This window comes from Natrix helvetica (assembly GCF_964273705.1).
Source record: "Natrix helvetica genome assembly, chromosome: 6".
NCBI classification, from domain to species: domain Eukaryota; kingdom Metazoa; phylum Chordata; class Lepidosauria; order Squamata; family Natricidae; genus Natrix; species Natrix helvetica.
In genome coordinates, this window is record NC_138553.1 from 1,472,285 (window position 1) to 1,489,260 (window position 16,976).

A 16,976-nucleotide genomic window follows, 5' to 3' on the forward strand; every position below is an offset into this window, starting at 1 on the left:
TCAGAGGTGGTATTTATCGGTTCTCCCAACTACTCAAAGTTTTCGCCACCGGTTCTCTAGAACTGGTCAGAACCTTCTGAATCCCACCTCTGGTCTCTACCTACCAATAGAAGAGAATAGTTGTAGCTCAGGGTTGAATTGTGAGGTCTTTGGTGCTCTCTGAGCTTGGTTATTTTCCTGCAGGAGTTTCATGACCCAACTAGGGAACAGCATCAGTGCTAGAAGGAAGTGGGGTTTATGGAGAGGAGGAAGAGGATTATGGAGTCCTTGGTGCTCTCTGAAGCTTGGTGGTTTTCTGGCAGACGTTTCATGACCCAACTAGGGAACATCACCAGGGCTAGAATCTTGTACCAACGATCTTGATCTAGTTGAGTCATGAAACATCTGCAAGAAAACCAGCTCAGGGATCACCATGGATCCCGCAGTCCTTCTCCTTCTTCTGGTCCATTCCACAAACCCCACTCCCTTCTAGGGCTGATGATGTAACCTAGTTGGGTCATGAAATGTCTGCAGGAAAATAGCCAAGCTCAGAGAGCACCAAAAACCCCACAATTCAACCCTGAGCTACAACTGTTCCCTTCTATTGGTAGGTAGAGACCAATTCTGGGAGCTGGAAGTCCAGACATCTTCAAGCCGCCAAGGTTGGCAAACACTGCATTACAGTGAGCTGTGCCACAGCTCCCACACTAAAATGGGCACAGAAGAAATGAGGGTGAGGAGATCTTTGTCCTTCCCCGTGGCTCACATGCTCTACTTCTGAAAAAGTGCCAGGGAGCCTCGGAAGGGGTCAACGCCCATCTTACCTGGCCACGAGGCCCTGGAGATCTTCCACCTGGAGCGCCATCTTCTTGGCCTGCTCTTGCAAGGTGGCGCAAGCCTCTTCTCGGGCAGAGAGCTCCTGCTCCTTCTTCTCAATGGCCTCGCTGAACTTCTTCTCCCACTGCCTGGACTCGTCTATCACCCGGTCCCTGTCGTCCTGCAGGGAGGACATGCTTCGGGTGAAGGCCGCCAGCTGGGCTAAGGTGCGGTTGAAGTTGCCCTGAAGCTGTTTGGCTTCCTGGTCCTTTTGGCGCAGGGATGCCTGGAGGTCTCGCGCAGACTCCTCCGCGGACTCCTGCTTCTTCCGCAAGGCCTCCAACCGCTCGTCCATGTTCCTGACCTCCTTCAGGTGCTTGGCCTTCTCTTGCTCCAGGTGTCTCGACAGCTCCTTGTCTTTTTGACTCAGCTGACCCCTGACCTGAGCCTGGGTGGTCTGAAGGTCCTCTTTTACTTTCTGGCTCTCGGCCACGACTCGGGCAGCTTCGCTCTGAGTGTCGTCCAACAAGACCCTGCAGGAAGCCAACTCAGCTTGGACCTTCTTGGTCTTCTCCTCTGCCTCCGCCACGCTCTTCTTGGTGGTCTCCAGCTCCTTTTTGGACTCCGTCTGGACGAACTCCAGGGCCTTGACGGTTCTCTCCAGGCCACTGATCTTCTCCTGGCTTTTGATGCAATCTTTCTGCAGCTGCCTCACTTCCTGCTGCTTCTCTTTCAGCAACTCCTGAAGTTCTCTCGTCTGAGTCCGGCCGTTGTCTTCCTTCCAGGCGCTCTTGACTTTCTCCACGCTCTCTTTCCTCTCGGCTTCTACCTCGAGCTTCTCCCTCAACAGATGCCGCTTCTCGTCCTCCAAGCGGCTCAGGGACCCCTGAAGACCTTCCACCTCCCTGAGGAGCTGCTGGTTCTTGCTCTCCAGGTTGGCCATGTCCTGCTGGTAGTTCCCAATGCTCCCGTTCAACTCGGCCAGCTGGTTCATCAGCCTCTCTTCAAGGTCATCCTTCTCGGCTTCCAAAGCTTCTTTCAACCTCAATGCCTCAGCCAGCTGTTCCTTGGTTTGCCCACAAGCTTCCTCCATCTTGACGGCCTTTTCTTGGAGATCGTCCAGTTCCTGGGCTTTCACAGCCAGTAAGCCTTCCAAGCGGTTCTTCTCTTCCTTCAGGACCTCCAAATCCCCATGGGCCTTATTCATTTCCTCTACCGCTACCTTCCTCTTATTTTCTAGTGCCGCCATTTGTTCCTGGAGATCCGCCATTTGTTGACTATCCCCAACGCTTTCATCACACAAGGGGCCAGCTGTGCTAAGCTCTTCCTTCTGGTCCTCAAGTCTCGGAGCGACGGTGGCGAGAATTTCAGAACCCGTGTCTGGGTCTCCTTCTTCCACAGCCGCCTCCTCCGAAGAGGACATCCGGGTGGAACTGACCCCCTTGCTTCTGGCCACCATCTCCTCTTGGGCGCTGCTCTCATCTTCCTTGTTTTGCAACGTCTGCCTCAAGTCTTGGATTTCCTGCTTCAAGAGGTCCTTTTCAGCCACCAGCGCTTTCACCTCATCGGAAAGAGCCTGGCAATTCCTCTTGGAGGTCTCCAGCTCTTCTTGAAGAGCAGAATTGGTCCCCCCGTGTCTACCGTCCCCGGGATGGATTTCCAACCTCAGCTGCTCGTTCTCTTCCTCCAGTTCCAAGATCTTCTGCTGCTTGGACTTGGCAAACTTCCTCATCTTCTCCCTCATCCCTTCCATCTCCTGCTCGGCTCCCTGCAGGCGATCTTCCCCGTCCTTCTTCTCGGCTTCCACCTCTTTGAGCCTGAGGAAGAGGTCCTGCTTCTCCTGCCGGACGCTCTCCATCACCCGCTGGATCCGCTCGGCCTCACCGCTGACATTCTCATACGACTGCAGGAGTGTCTCATACTCCTTCTGCAGCTCCTCATGCTTCCTTCGCCACTCGGAGAGCCCCTGCACCTGCCTTTCCTTCAACAAGCCCATTTCCTCCTCCAGCCTTGTCTTCTCCTGAGTCACCCCTTCCAGGGCCAACTTCAGACTCTCGCAGGAACCAGACACGTTCTGGTTTTCCACCAAGGCGTTGTCCACCGCGGAGATGAGTTTGTCCCGCTCTTCCTTGAGGGTCGCCAGTCTCTCCAACAGGGCCCCTTTCTCCTTGTCCAGCTCAGATGCCCGAAGTTCTACCTCGTGAAGATGGAGAGAGGTGCTTTCCAGAGCGGCCTTGGCACTGGACAACTCGTCCTTCAGCTCCTTGCTCTCTTTCAGGGCTTCCTTCCTGGAGATGAGGGCTGCCTGCAGCTTCCTCTGGAGCTGGGCCTTGGATTGGGCCTCTGCCGATTTTGCCTGCAGCTCGGTCTGCAGCTGCTGAGCTTGGTCCAACTCTCTCTGCAAAGCTTGGATCCTGTTCTCCTTCTCTTGCAACTCGGCTTGGAGGCCACACAGGGACTCATTTTGATCTGCCAACTGGGAGCGAAGGCCTTGGATTTCTTCTCTGCTGCTGAGCTCTTTCTCCTCTTGGTGGCATCTCAGCATCTCCTGCTTGGACATTTCTTCCTGGCTCTCCTGCAACGCCAACTTCAGGCTTTCCATGTTGGCTTCCACCTGATGGCAGGCGGCTTTGGCCACGTCCGCTTCGGCAAGAAGATGCTCGACCTGTTCCTGGAGGAGCAGAGCCTTCTCAGACTTCCTGTCAAGTTCTTCTTCCAGACGCGTGAGGTGGGCTTCCAGGTCTCTCTTCTCAGCCTGAAGCTTCTGAAAGTCGGCCTTCAGCTGGCCCACAACAGAGTCTTCAGTCGGCAAGGAAGGCCGTTCTTCAGCAACCTCCTGGCCAAACTCCTGCACAAGCCCTGATGCTGGGCCTTCAGAAGAAGCATCTCCAGCAGGTTCCTGAGGAGGCAAGGTCTCCAGGTCCTTGGACAGCGCCTGGAGCTGATCCTGCAGGTTCTCCTTCTCCCTGCTTTCCTGCTCAAACCGCTCTTGTAGCAACTTGTAGTCATCCTTCTGCTGCTTTAGCAGCTCCCGATGATGACGGTCCTTCTCCTTGGCTTTCTTGATGGTCTCCTTCCGCGAGACCAAAGCTTCCTGCAGCTTCTTCTGGAGCTCTTCCCTCTCCTGGACCAGCGCCAAGAACTCTTCTTGGGTGGCCTTATGTCCTCCTTCTGGGCAAAGGTCGGCTTTGCTGCTTGCTCCGCCTGCCCCGGAATCTGCTGAACTGGACCCCTCCCGATTCTGATCCACCGGGGCCGACTTGCAGTCTTGGAGCTCAGCCTGCAGGGCATCGATCTGAAGTTCCTTCTGCTGTAGGCTCTGCTGCAGCTCTGCAATCACAGTCCGTGGCCACGTGCATTCTTCTTCCCCAGGGGCGACCTGCGACGTGGCTTCCTTTGCCGAGGGCAGCTGGTCCAGGGAAGCAGCCCTGCCCCGCCTTACGGGATGCCCTTGGCCACTATGGCTCGCAGGGGGAGGTCCACCTCCTTCGTTCTCCTGAGCCGCCCCCTCCTGGCTCTCGGCCAGAAGCTCTTCCCCTTCTCTTCCTCCTTGCTCCAGCTGGCGAACCCTGCCGAGGAGCTGCTTCCTGCTGAGAAGAGCGGCCTGTAGCTTCTTCCTCACGAGTTCGTTCTCTTTCCTTAGGACTTCCACCGCTGCTTCATCGGTGGGCAGCTCCTCCTCCTCCGCCAGTGGCCGGCTCTCCTCCGTCTCCACCGCCTGCTCCCTGGTCTCCTTCCCTTGCTGCAAGACGCTCAGCTGCTCCATGGCGCTCTGCAGCTCTTTCCCCAGCACGAACTTCTCCTCGTTGAGCTGCACCATCCGGTCGGACATGCCCACGCTGACTTCGGCCATTCTCTGCTCCCGCTCCAACACCTCCTGCTGGAGCCTCTCCACCTCCAGGGAGTTTTCTGAGAGGAGCGCCGCCAGCTTGGTGGCTTCCAGCTCCTTCAAGGCCAAAGCCTGGGACTGCTCCTCGGCCTTCGCGGAAGCCTCCCGGGCTTGTTCAAGAAGGGCTTGGCCGTTCAGCTGCTCTTTCTGGAGCTGGCTGAGGAGGTTCCTCCCGGCCGCCTCTTGCTCCGAGAGTTGCCGCTGGGCTTCATCCAGGTCGTTCTGCAGTGCGACAATTTTTACGTCCTTCGACTTGGCCTCATTCCTCAGGCTCTGGATCTGCTCCTTCAACAAACCCAGGTGGGAGATTCCACTTTCGTAGCTGGGAAGCTGCAGCGGCTGCAGCTCCGGATGAGCAGGGCTGCCTTCCGGCTCAGCTTTCAGCTCTGCGAGGAAGCAGAGTTCCTTCAGCCGGGACAGGAGCTGGTCCCGTTCTGCGTCCAGGCTCTGCGCGGCCCTGGCTGAGCCCTCCACCTGTTCTTCAAGATGGAGGATCTCAGCCCTTTTCTCCTCCAAGATTCTCTGGTGGGTTTCCACGGCTTCCTGCTGCCTTCTTTGCAGCTCAGCGACTTCCAGCTCCAACTTTTCTATCTTCTGCGACTGCAGCTGGGAGTCTGGAGATGGTCCCTGGGCGGTTTCATTCTCCTCCGGTCCCAAGAGCAGCCCCAGAGCAGAAGGAGAGTCCTGGATGTCTACAGTGACCAAGGAGCTGCTGCTGGAGTCACTCTGGATGGCCACGGCCCCTTCTCCCTCTCTTTCGCCATCGCTCCCCTGGGGACGTCCTGCTTCGGCCTCCGGGCTGCTGGAGAGGGGAAGCTGCCCCTTGAGGAAGGCGATCTCCTCCTGGGCCTCCTGTAGTTCCAGGAGCAGGACAGAGAGATCACGCTGCTTCTCCTCAGCAAAGGATTCCAGGAGATCGGGCTGTCCGTCCGGTTGGGCCGGCAGGGGATCCTCCAGGGTCTGGCCTGCGCTGGACTGGAAGAAGGAAATTAAGGAGTCATTCCTCTACAAGAAGCAGGTATTTTATTTCGTATTGTATTTTACACTATTTCTTTATTTTATATTTTGTTTTATTTTACCTTCCCTTACCTTATCCCAAAAGTGGTTTTTAAAGAGGCAGCTGAACTTCCTGGTTTCTATTTGAAGACGTTTCGCTTCCCATCCAAGAAGCTTCTTTGGCTCTGAATTCCCCACCATCCGCTCAGAAGAAGCTTCTGGGGTGAGAAGCGAAACGTCCTCAAACCCAAACGAGGAAGTCCAGTTGCCTGTTGAAAAGAAGCCACCTTTGGGACCCCCCTGACTTGGAGGACTGAGAACCTCCACAGACATTTACCTTTCCTTTCCTTCCCTTTATTTTACTAAGTGCCTCCCCTGCGGACGCTTGGCAGGAAACTTGGCCTTGCCCCCTCTTCTGCAAAGCTATTTATCTATCTATTAATTATCTATCTATCATCTATCTATCTATCTATCTATCTATCTATCTATCTATCATCTATCCTATCTATCATCTATCTATCTATCTATCTATCTATCTATCTATCTATCTATCATCTATTTAACTATTTATTTATCTATTTATCTATATCTATTATCTATCTATTTATCATCTAACTATCATCTATCTATTTATCTATATCTATCCATTTATCTATCATCTATTTATCTATTTATCTATATCTATCTATTTATCTATTTCTCTTTATCTATATCTATTTATCTATATCTATATGTATCTATTTATTTATTTATCTATCTATATCTATTTATACATTTATTTATCTTTCTATCATCTATCAACTATATCAATTTATCAATCTATCTATTTATCTATCTATCTATATCTATTTATCTATTATCTATCCATTTATCTATTCATCTATACCTATTTATTTATATATTAATCTATATCTATTAATTTATTTATTTATCTATTTATCCATTATTTATTTATTTATCTATTCATTGAATTTATATTGCCGCCTATTCGCCCAAGGTGACTCAAGGCAGCTTGCAGAGTATAAAGCCACATTTAAAACAATAAAACTAACAAAAAGACTCAAATAAATTAAAATAGTATAAATAGTATAAAATCACCCCCCACCCCCGGTGACCACTGATCACACCAACCATTTCATGGGCTTCCTCCTGTTCTGGTTTCCCCAGGCAGGACCAGGTCTCAGGAGCCTTCCGGAAGAGAATTAAGAAGGGGGGGGGGGGGCGTTCTAATCTAATTTATAGAAAGAATTACCTGGCTTGGGGGAGGAGACGGGACTGTAGCTGTTTCCAGTTCTGGGTGAGACGAGACGAGCTCCGGGGGTCTTTCAGGGGTCTCGCCTGGGGCAGAAAACACAACATGAGCTTTCTCCCCCCCCCCAGAGTGGAATCAGAGAGACACACCTCACAAGCCGAGATAAGCAGAACCCGGGCAGTAAGAGAACCACCAAGCTCAGAGAGCAACTAGGAACCCAGAGCCCTCCACTTCCTCCTTCCTTCCTTCTTCTCCTTCTCCTCTCTGGAAACCCCACTCCCTTCCAGCACTGATGATGTTCCCTAGATGGGTTATAAAACGTCTCCAAGAGAACCACCAAGCTCAGAGAGCACCGAAGACCTCACATTTCAACCCTGAGCTACAAATATTTCCTTCTGTTACTTTCATCCTTCCTTACAGATGTTTTTTTTCCCTCTGACCTTGTGGGAGAGAAGCGTCGTCAGGCGGGCTCTCCGGTGGCACATCCGCCCTCTGCCGCAGCCGGGCGTTCTCCGCTTGGACCGCCTCGTAGCTGGCATGGAGGTCCTGCTCTGCCTTCTGAAGCTCCACCATCTCCTGGTTCTTCTCGGCCACCTCCAGGGCGTGCCTGGCCTCCTCGGCCTGCCTCTCCTGCTCCCGCTCGGCCTGGGCTGCTCTCGCCTGGGCCAGCTCTTGGCTCAGCTCCTGGACCTCCTCCTGGCTCTGCTGCAAGGCCGTCCTCTGCTCGGCCAGCTCCAGCTCCAGCCTCTGGACCAGGATTTCGGATTCCTCCTGAGCAGAAGCCATGGTGCTTCTGGAGGTGTCCAGCTCTGCCTCTGCCTTTTGCAACTTCTCCAGGAGAGTCTAAGGAAGAGAAAGACAGAAGCGTGGAGACATCTTCATTGAGGACAACAGCAGAGGAATTTGGGGGTGGGGATCAGTCATTTCCCCCTCTTGTTCTCAGGAGCTCAGGTGGGGTATCTGGGGGTAGACGAAGGGCATCAGGCCTGCAGCCATCTTTCCTTTTGGATCTCTGGCCTGCCACACTTTATATTATCCTACTAGGCATTTTCTATTGTGGGAAAATGGGAGGGGGGATTGTACGGCGTGAGATGCTATGTAGCCATAACAACATTCTTTCTAGAAAGCCAAGGTCATCTTTTGTTCTCTACACCTCTGAGCCTGACCGGAACTGGATGGGTGGAAGCTACCAGCGTGGCAGTAGGAGATTGGACCACGGGATGGACTTGTGGGTGTGGGGGCAAGATCTTGAACTTTCAACTGGGTGGGGAAAACCAGGAAGCTTTCGGATTCGAGTTTCCCCAGTTGTGCCAACATGGCTCTCTTCATAAATCAGAACTTTGAGGAATCCTTTGCCTCGGACTCTGATTTACTTTTGGATGCTATTTGGAACCCTGACAAAGGGAGCTTTGTGCATAAAAGTTGCAAATCCAGAGAGAACTGTGCCTCTAATGCAGAGGTCTTCAAACTTGGCAACTTTAAGACTTGCGGACCCCTACTCTAAGGTAAAGAGATTTTCTCTTAAAAAGAGATTTTTATATGACAGTAAAAGTGTTTTTAAAAATGAAAAGAAATCTAATATAAAAATCAGAAAAGGGATTTTTTTTTAAAAAAAAGGAAGAATAGATAGAATTTTGGTTCTATCTATTTTGCATCAAGGAATTGCCACCTCTTTCTCCTTTAACCCTTTCCTAATCCTCGAATCCATAAATCCCCAGTTCTGTCTCTTTTTCTTCCTTACAGCTTCTGGTTTTCAAAACAAAGTCTTAAATTCTTTTTCCCTGGCCACACGTTAATGTTAAAAACTTGATTTGCTTTATTTAAAAGTCAGGAACGAGTTTTGCCCCTGGGTGCGTGCACTTTTTTAAGGAAATCGAGAGCGACTCCTGGGAAGTTTTAGCACGCAATAAATGGCAACAAAAATGTGATTTATGCCAGGAAACCTGAAGGCGATACCTGCTTTTCTTCCTGAGTGACGGTCAGTTCCTGCTGCAGCAATTCCACCACCTGTGTCCGGCCGAGCAAAGCCTCTTCCTGCTCCTCTACCTTTCGCTGCAGCTGCCTCAGATTCTGGTGGGGGGGGGGAGAGAAAGAGAGACCCCAAAAGGCCCAGGTTCAAAATCCACAAGACCAAAATACAGGTTTCTCACTGCTGGTTTTGCTCTGGCGAAATATGAGGAGTCCTCGGCTTACGACGGACGAGGCCAAAACTTCTGCTGTTCAGCGAGATTTGCCCTATTTTTTCAACCTTTCTTGCCCCCGTGGTTAAGTGAATCACTGCAGTTGATAACTCTGGTCGTTAAGCGAATCCGGCTTCCCACGTTGACTTTGCTTGTCAGAAGGTCGCAAAAGGGGATTGTGTGACACCCCTGGACACTGCGACCGTCATAAATATGAGCCAGTTGCCAAGCCTATGAATTTTGATTCTTTCCCAAGGACCCAGATTTTGATCACGTGACCATCCTATGGTCGTAAGTGCGAGGATTACTCCTAGGTCCCCTGTTCAGGGCCACTGGAACTTCAAACCGTCGCTAAAATGAAATGCTTGGAAGTCAACTAACGTATGACAGTTCATTTAGTGACCGTTCAAAGCTGCAGCTGTTTCAGTTAGTAATGCTGGCTTCCTCTCCCCCCCCCCATGACTTTGCTCATCAGAAGGTCACAAACGGGGATCACATGCACCCCGTCATAACTTTGAGTCCTTTGCCAAGCCCCTGAATTTTGTGTGACTCTGGGGATGCTGCAACGGTCGTAGGTGTGAAACACGGCCGTAAGTCACTTTTTTCAGTGCCATTGTAATTCTGAGCAGTCCCTAACTGAACCGTGGCCAGTCGAGGGCTGTCTGTCAATCTCTGGCAGCTTTCCCGAAGCCAACCCACCTGCTGGATTTCTGCTTCGTGGGCCGACCAGACCTCCACCTGGTGGATTTCTGCCTGATGCTGGAGAGCCTGCTGTTCGCAGAGTGTCTCTTTCTCCAGCACTTCCCTTTGAAGGGAGCTGATCTGCGGAGAGAAGAAGGAAATATAAGGGGATTATAATGGGGGGGGGGGGGACTTAGGACAGAAGTCAGCAACTGGTGGGCCGTGAGAAAAGTTTGTTGGTCCACAGAAAAATTACTTGCATTTTTTCTATTGCACTAAATCCGGGGTCCTCAAACTACAGCCCCTGGGATGGATACGTGCAATGAACGCTTGTGTTGCTGCAGAGAGTCTCCCCCTTTGGGGTCTTTTTGTGGGGGTCGAAGGGGGGCAGAGATTCCAACTTGGGGCCTGCTTCAGGCTCCTGGAGTGGGGCTTTGGGCGGACGAAGCACCGCTGGTGGGGAAGAGCCAGAGGGCCTCGTTCCTGTGGGGCTGCATCACGGCCTGGAACTGGCTGACCATCTCAGCCGGCTGAGCCTCAAGGCACCGTCACCTGGCCTCACCTAGACTAGAACTCCCTGTGTCTTGGTGATTGGTAGAAAGTCACCCAGCCAGCTTTCATGCCTAAGGCAGAACTAGAACTCACCGTCTCCTGGTGGTTGGCCCAAAGACACCCAGTCAGCTCTCATGCCTAAGGCTGGACTAGAATTCCCATTCTCCTGCTTTCTACCCTGGCGCCTTAACCACAAGACCAAAACTGGCAACATGCCTTAGCAGACAACTTTGGACCACAATTTCAAACGGTGTACGGAAATGCCAAAGCAATGCTGGACAAGTTATAGGAATTCCACAGGAGAAGAGAAAACACCTAGAAATCTATAACTTACAGCCGTTGGTATTATGTTCCCCTTGCCAATATTAGCCTGAGAAGATCCCAAGAAGTCAGAACACCCCCCCCTCTCCCCCCACCCCCCAAAAAAGCCCAGATGGGCATCGCGGATTCCCCACCTGGTCCTGGGCATCGGCGAGTCTTCCCATCGCTTCCTCCAGCTTCCCTCGGAGCTCCCTCATCGCTTCTTCCTGCTCCTGGAGCTGCCTCCGGAGTGTGCCCGTCTCGTCCGCCGTCCCCTCGCTCAGGCTGTGGTCACCCTGATGGTGCAGAAGAGAAGCCGGAGTTTTTGGAGGAGGTTTAGGCAGCTCTGGACTTTTTTGGGGGGGTTTTTTTGTTCTCTCTATACAATTATAGGTATACATTCACATCGTTATTGCTCTTTTCTTATGCATTTGTCCTTCCATTTACAGGGTTATAACACGACCGTTTGGGTTGCTTTGTTTACCATCCCTTCCTCCTGTTTGACACCACCTTCTTTTCTCTTTCTTTTCTCCCTCCCTTCTCTACTTCCTTCCTCCCTCCCTCCTCTCCTTTCCCTTCCCTCTCCCCTACTCTTCTCTTCCTCTTCCCCTTCCTACCCTCTATCCTTTTCTCATTCTCCCTCCCACCTCTACCTTCCTTCCCTCCTCTTCCTCTCCTCTCCTCCTCTCTTCCTTTCTTTTTCTATTGTTTAGTTGTCTCTTCCAACTCTTACTTTTTATTTTCTTAGGGTGGTATTTTTGCAGACCCAAAAATAGTTGAATATCATTTCTTGTTCCCTTCCCTTCTCAAATCTATTCTGATTATGTTCCCCCCCCCCCTTTGTAGCTTACTTTTGAATATATACTGTTATTTTCTTTCCTATTTTCCTCCCCCTCTTTTCTACTTAATGGCGTATAATCTATCGACGATAGGCAGCCCTGGACTTTTTAAATGTTTTCACGTTTTAGGCCAAGCGCCCCTGGATCCACGTGTTATCGGAAGGGAGTAAGTTTGCCAGCGGAAGTGGGCAGGGGGTCTCTGGGCAGGAAGGACCCATGTGGCTTATTTGGGACCCTCTCTCCAGAGCGCAGAAGCCAGGAAAGACATCAGTAGGAACAGCTGATCTGCAGGAGAGACACTCCTTTGTCCCATATGGGGCGTTTAGGCCGCACCGCTTGGAGATGGTGACTTAGTCCCTGCGGAGGGGAGGGGGCTCACCTGGACAGGAGGCGGGGGCCCTTCCAGCAGCCCCTCGGCAGGGGCTGCCCCTCCCTGGGCCATCAGCTCCTCGATGCGCTTGTTCAGGTTGGCCACCTTCACTTTAGCCTGCAGCTTCAGCTTCAGCAGTTTCGCATCGGCCGCCTGCCGCTCCTCCTGTAGGCGGACCAGAACATCAAGTGCGGGGTGAGAGCTAGGGGGGCTTGAGGGGCAAGTGTGACCCTTGCAGGAGGATGCCCCGGGTGCAGTCCTCTGCATCAGGTGAATAAAAGATCCAGGGGAGCCTTTTCAGCCCAGAAGGAGAAGCTCATTGCCTGGGGACGGTTGTGGGCGATTCCCGCAGGGCCAGGTGACTTCCCCACCCTAGTTTGCTGATTGATTTATAGCCCCCCCCCTCCTTGTTACTTTTACAAATGACTCAAGATGAGAACATATCCAGCACACCTTCCTCCTATCTCCCCTCTCGGGAAGGTGGGTTGAGCTGAGAGAGGAGGACTGGCCCAAAATCACCCAGCTGGCTTTCCTGCCTAAAGCAGGACTAGAACTCACCGTCTCCCAGTGAGTTCACCAGGAGGCTGTGAACTCTAGTCCTGCCTTAGGCATGAAAGCCAACAGGTGACTTTGGGCCAATCCCCAGGAGGCTGTGAGTTCTAGTCCCATCTTCACACACACACACACACACAGAAAAGTGCTTGGTCTGCTTTCCACCCACCTGAAGCGTGGCCTCCTTCTGATGGAGCTGGGCGTCCTTCTCCCGGACCAGGGTCTTCAGTTGTGCCACCAGCTTCTCCATGTGGGCCAGCCGTTCCAGGACGTCCTCTGGGGTCTCCTCCCCATTCTGTTGGCTGGATTCAAACTCCGGTCCCTGCAGGGAGGGCAAAAAAACAGGAAGCCGAAGCCCCCAAGTCACCCATGGCTTTTCAAGCTCTCGATCCCCCACAATAGGGATATTGGGGTCACATGAACACCTGAGAAGGGCCCCGTCATTCACTTAGTGCTGCCAATGGGGGCGAGACACAAGGCCCAGGTCGCTTTGGCTCTCCCTTCTGCGAAAGGGTCAACCTCCGTATTCCGCCACAAATGAGCAACTCTCAAAATTAAATTAATTACATATAAATGTGGAATAGGTTGCCTGTTACAGATTGGTGGTGCTGACTGCTGCTTTATTTATTTATCACCATCATTTAACAATCCCATAATCCCTTGCAGGTTGGAGTCAGGGCAACTGAATGGAGCAAGTGTGTGTTTACTGGCCAGATGCTCTTCCTGTCGCCAATGCGGAGTTTTATTCAGCAGATATATTCTCATTGTGCCCAGCAAAATATCTGCCTCTACCTAGGATCGAACTCAACGCCTCCTGATTGCGAGGCCGGAGCTCCCCCACCAGGCCATCGCACCACCTGCTTTATTTATCATACTTAGATATGTTGCCCTTTATTTATAATCATCTATGTTGCCCATCTCACTGATAAGGTGACTCTGGGCAGCTCAGTTGACTCAAGAGTGTTTTATCCTTAGTTAATTAATTTAAATAGTTTATACAGCCACTCAGTTTTATAGCAGTTGCTTCATCAATGTTCCTCCATCCAATTGACTCAAGAACAATTAAGAACGCTAGCTTTGAATAAAAGGAGGCCTGTAACTGGAGGTTGACTCGCCTCAAAGCCAGGAGAGATCCAACCTAGAATGGAGAAGACATTTCTTTGCAGTGAGAACAATTAATCAGTGGGGTCGCTTGCCTCCAGAAGGCTGCCACAAAGAGGAGGGGATTAACCTATTCCCCAAAGCAGCAGAAGGCAAGTCAAGAAACAACCGATGGAAACTAAAAAAGGGGAGAAGCAACCTGGAATCAAGGAGAAAGTTCCTGACAGTGAGAACAATTGACCAGTGGAACGGCTTGCCACTAGAAGTTGTGGGTGCTCCAACACCGGAGGTTTTTAAGAAGAGACTGGACAGCCACTTATCTGAAACGGAATCGGGTTGGGTTGGGATAGAAGACCTCCAAGGTCCCTTCCAGCTCTATTCTGATAGAAGTTGTGGGTGCTCCATTACTAGAGGCTTCTAAGTAGAGATTGGGTTGGATTGGACAACTTTCTCTTGCCAAACTGGTCTAGGGGATAACAGGCGACTTACAGCGGGGGACGGTGCTGTCCCAGCATCTTCTCCATCCCCCGAGAGCTCGTGCAGGACGGTGCTGGCCAGCCCCGACAAACGGCTGAGCATCTTCACCCTCCAGGCAACCCGTGGCACAGAGGGAGAAGGAGGAGGTCGTCAGCTGGAACATAAAAGGAGCAGAGAAGGTCCAGAGAAGGAAGGAGTCACAGCTTGCAAGCAGCCAGGGTCTCCAATAGGCTGCAGAGGTGCAGGCTGGTTTCTTCCTTGGGGGAGGGGGGCACTCAGCTGCTTCGGCAGGTAGTTTTTCTGCAACAAAAATCATAATCGCTACACAACAGACACCAGCTCTGCATTTATGTCCCAAAGTGCGACCTGCAATTCATCCCTTGCTTGGATAATTTATTCACTTTTGATTTCTATAGCCCTCTTCTCCCCCCCCCCCCCCCCCCCTGCTTCCTCCTGACTCAGCCAAGTGACTCTGGGTGAAATATGCCCATTGCCCAGGGCAAAGAGACCGAGGTCCCGGAAAAACATTCTGGCAAATCTGTGTGTAGCCAACAGTTTGGGAAGCTGCGCAATGAATGCATAAACCCTTGGCAGCCATTTTGTGAGAGCGCCTGCAAGGCATTCCCCGAATCCCATCCATTCTGTACTCTCACTCATCATCATTTAACAACCCCATAATCCCTTGCGGGGTGGAGTCAAGGCAGCTGGATGGAGCTAACAGAATGTTTTAATGGCCGGATGCCCTTCCTGTCGCCAATGCGGAGTTTTGTTCAGCAGATATATTCTCAGTGTGCCTAGAGAGAGAAATATCTGCCTCTACCAGGGATTGAACTCACAGCCTCCTGATGGTGAGGAGAGAACTCCACCTCTAGGCCACCCCACCACTCTACTCCGTTCTGTGCTCTCTCACTGCCAAGGCTGAATAAAAGAGCCCTAACTAGGAAGAGTCTAACACAGTTAAACCGCCAGGATCCTGAAGAACCACAGTACATCCTGGAGGAAGGAAAGGAAGTTCCAAGCAAGGCGCTAGTCCTCATCAGATCTGAGCATTTAATCTCACGGATTAAAGCAAAGAACAGAGTCAGTTTTGAAGTCGCTGCTAAAGCCAGGATTCAAATTAGCTGCTTCCATTAAGTCACATCATCCCAATGAGGCAATATATATATATATGGGGCATAGGAGCATCATAACTCATCCTGCCTTCCTTTTCTATTGATGTATAGAAAGCGGTTTGGCCCTCAAGTCAATGAACTAGTCCTAGTCCCAATCGGAGTATGGCCCTAAAAGGAAGAGATGTGCAAAGAGGGCACATGTTGTTCATGTCGTTTATTTGGGTCTATGGTCATACCCAAATTGGGACTAGGGCTAGTTCATTACACCTTGAGGGCCAGAAGGCTTTCCATAAATTGATAGAAAAGGATGGGTGGGTGGATAGATGGATGTGTGTGTGTGTGTGTGTGAGAGAGAGAGAGAGAGAGAGAGAGAGAGGATGGGTAGGTGGCTGGATAGATATAGAGGATGGATGGATGTGGACGGACAGACAGACAGACAGATGATATAGATGATAGGTAGGTAGACAGACAGACAGACAGATACAATATAAAAAAACTCATAGCACATGCATACACACACACACACACACACACATATATAAAACCAAACTCAAGAGAGCACCCAGGACCCCACAGTACTCTCCCCATTCCCCCTCCTCTCCCTCCCCTTCATCTTTTTTACATAAATACATACAAACATACATGGATATGGATGTGTGTGTGTGTGTGTGTGTGTGTATGTATGTATGTATGTATGTGTGGAAAGGGGGGAGGAGGGAGTATGGAGGAGGGGGAGGGGTCCCTGGTGCTTCCTCTGAGCCTGGTTCTTTTCTTGTAGACGTCTCGCCACCCAACCAGGTAACCTTATCCGTGCTAGCAGGGGTGTGTGTGTGTGTGTGTGTGACCGAGCAGAATCTCAAGGGGGCACCCCGAGGTCCGCAAACCGGTCCCCCCGAGCCCCCTTCCTCTTCCCCCTCCCGCCCCTCCGAGGGGCTTCCAGGGCTCCTTATCCACCTGCAGGAAAGGGGGGGGGGATGCTGCACCGGTTGAGCCTCTGCCTGCAGCTCTTCCAGGGCGCAGGAGGGCAAAGCGGTGCAGCTGCTCCTGCAGAGTTGCGGCCTGCGCCTCCGCCCAGAGTCCCGAGGGGCCCTTTGGGGGAGGCTGAGGCGGAGAGAAGCGACGACCGCGGCCGACACTCACCGCTCCGACGCGCCGCCGGGGTTCCGGCCACATCAGCACCGGAAGCGCCCCGGTCTCCGGCCTCTCGGCACTTCCGGCTGCCTCGCTTCCAATCCCCGCCTCTTTCTCCCCGATCTCGACCAATAGAAATGGGAAGTAGTTGAAACAGACAGGTTCTTTGTCCAATCGCTCGGCGCGGCTTGTGCTGTTGCTGTGGTTTCGCGAAGCAGAAGGGTGGCCCGGGTCACGCCTCTTTTTCCACCAATGAGCAAACGCGGCTTGGCCCGGCCCGGCCCGCACCAAAACAAACCAAAGGAGGCCAATGGGAAGAGGCGCTCGTGCCTCTCGGGACCAATCGACGGCCGCGCCGCCTGGAAGAGGAGACCAATCGGAGCCGGGGGGGGCGGGGACAGGAAAAAACTGTCCCCGTTCAGCAGAGGGCGTGTGCAGCGATTTGCATATGGTAATTTATGTTAATGTTTGAGTTCTCGCCTCGAGCGTTCAATGAATGAAAAAAGCGGCGGAAGGCAGAATTTTTAAAAAAAGAATCCTTTTTGGGTGTTTACAATTTTTCTTATTTTTTAAAAAAATATTTAATAATTTAACAATTTTCAACAGAGTCCTTTTGAAGAGTGAGATGGGAGGCATATAAATTTAATAAATAAAACAATTTTTATAGGAAGGAAGGACGGAAAAGAGAGAATAGGAAAGAAAAAAGGGAGAAAAAGAAAGATGAAAAGGAAGGAAGGGAAAGAAAGGAA

The 16,976-nt window shown here is 51.6% G+C and overlaps 1 protein-coding gene across 3 annotated transcripts in view; it reads right to left on the bottom strand.

Moving 5' to 3' along the window:
- GOLGB1 (golgin B1) overlaps nt 1-16,347 on the bottom strand; it is a 55,985-nt gene extending 39,638 nt beyond the window's left edge. For 2 of the 3 annotated variants that reach the window (XM_081956760.1, XM_081956758.1), the window contains exons 1-10: nt 16,237-16,347; nt 13,997-14,284; nt 12,576-12,728; nt 11,864-12,019; nt 10,801-10,941; nt 9,812-9,934; nt 8,889-9,002; nt 7,373-7,775; nt 6,933-7,018; nt 804-5,659 (exon numbers count right to left, since the gene is read on the bottom strand). In XM_081956760.1, the coding sequence (XP_081812886.1) occupies nt 804-5,659; nt 6,933-7,018; nt 7,373-7,775; nt 8,889-9,002; nt 9,812-9,934; nt 10,801-10,941; nt 11,864-12,019; nt 12,576-12,728; nt 13,997-14,086 (6,122 nt within the window). In that variant the 5' untranslated portion in view covers nt 14,087-14,284; nt 16,237-16,347. The remainder of the gene's footprint in view (nt 1-803; nt 5,660-6,932; nt 7,019-7,372; nt 7,776-8,888; nt 9,003-9,811; nt 9,935-10,800; nt 10,942-11,863; nt 12,020-12,575; nt 12,729-13,996; nt 14,285-16,236) is intronic. The other variant, XM_081956759.1, reaches the window with a different exon arrangement.
- Nucleotides 16,348-16,976: the final 629 nt, after the last annotated feature.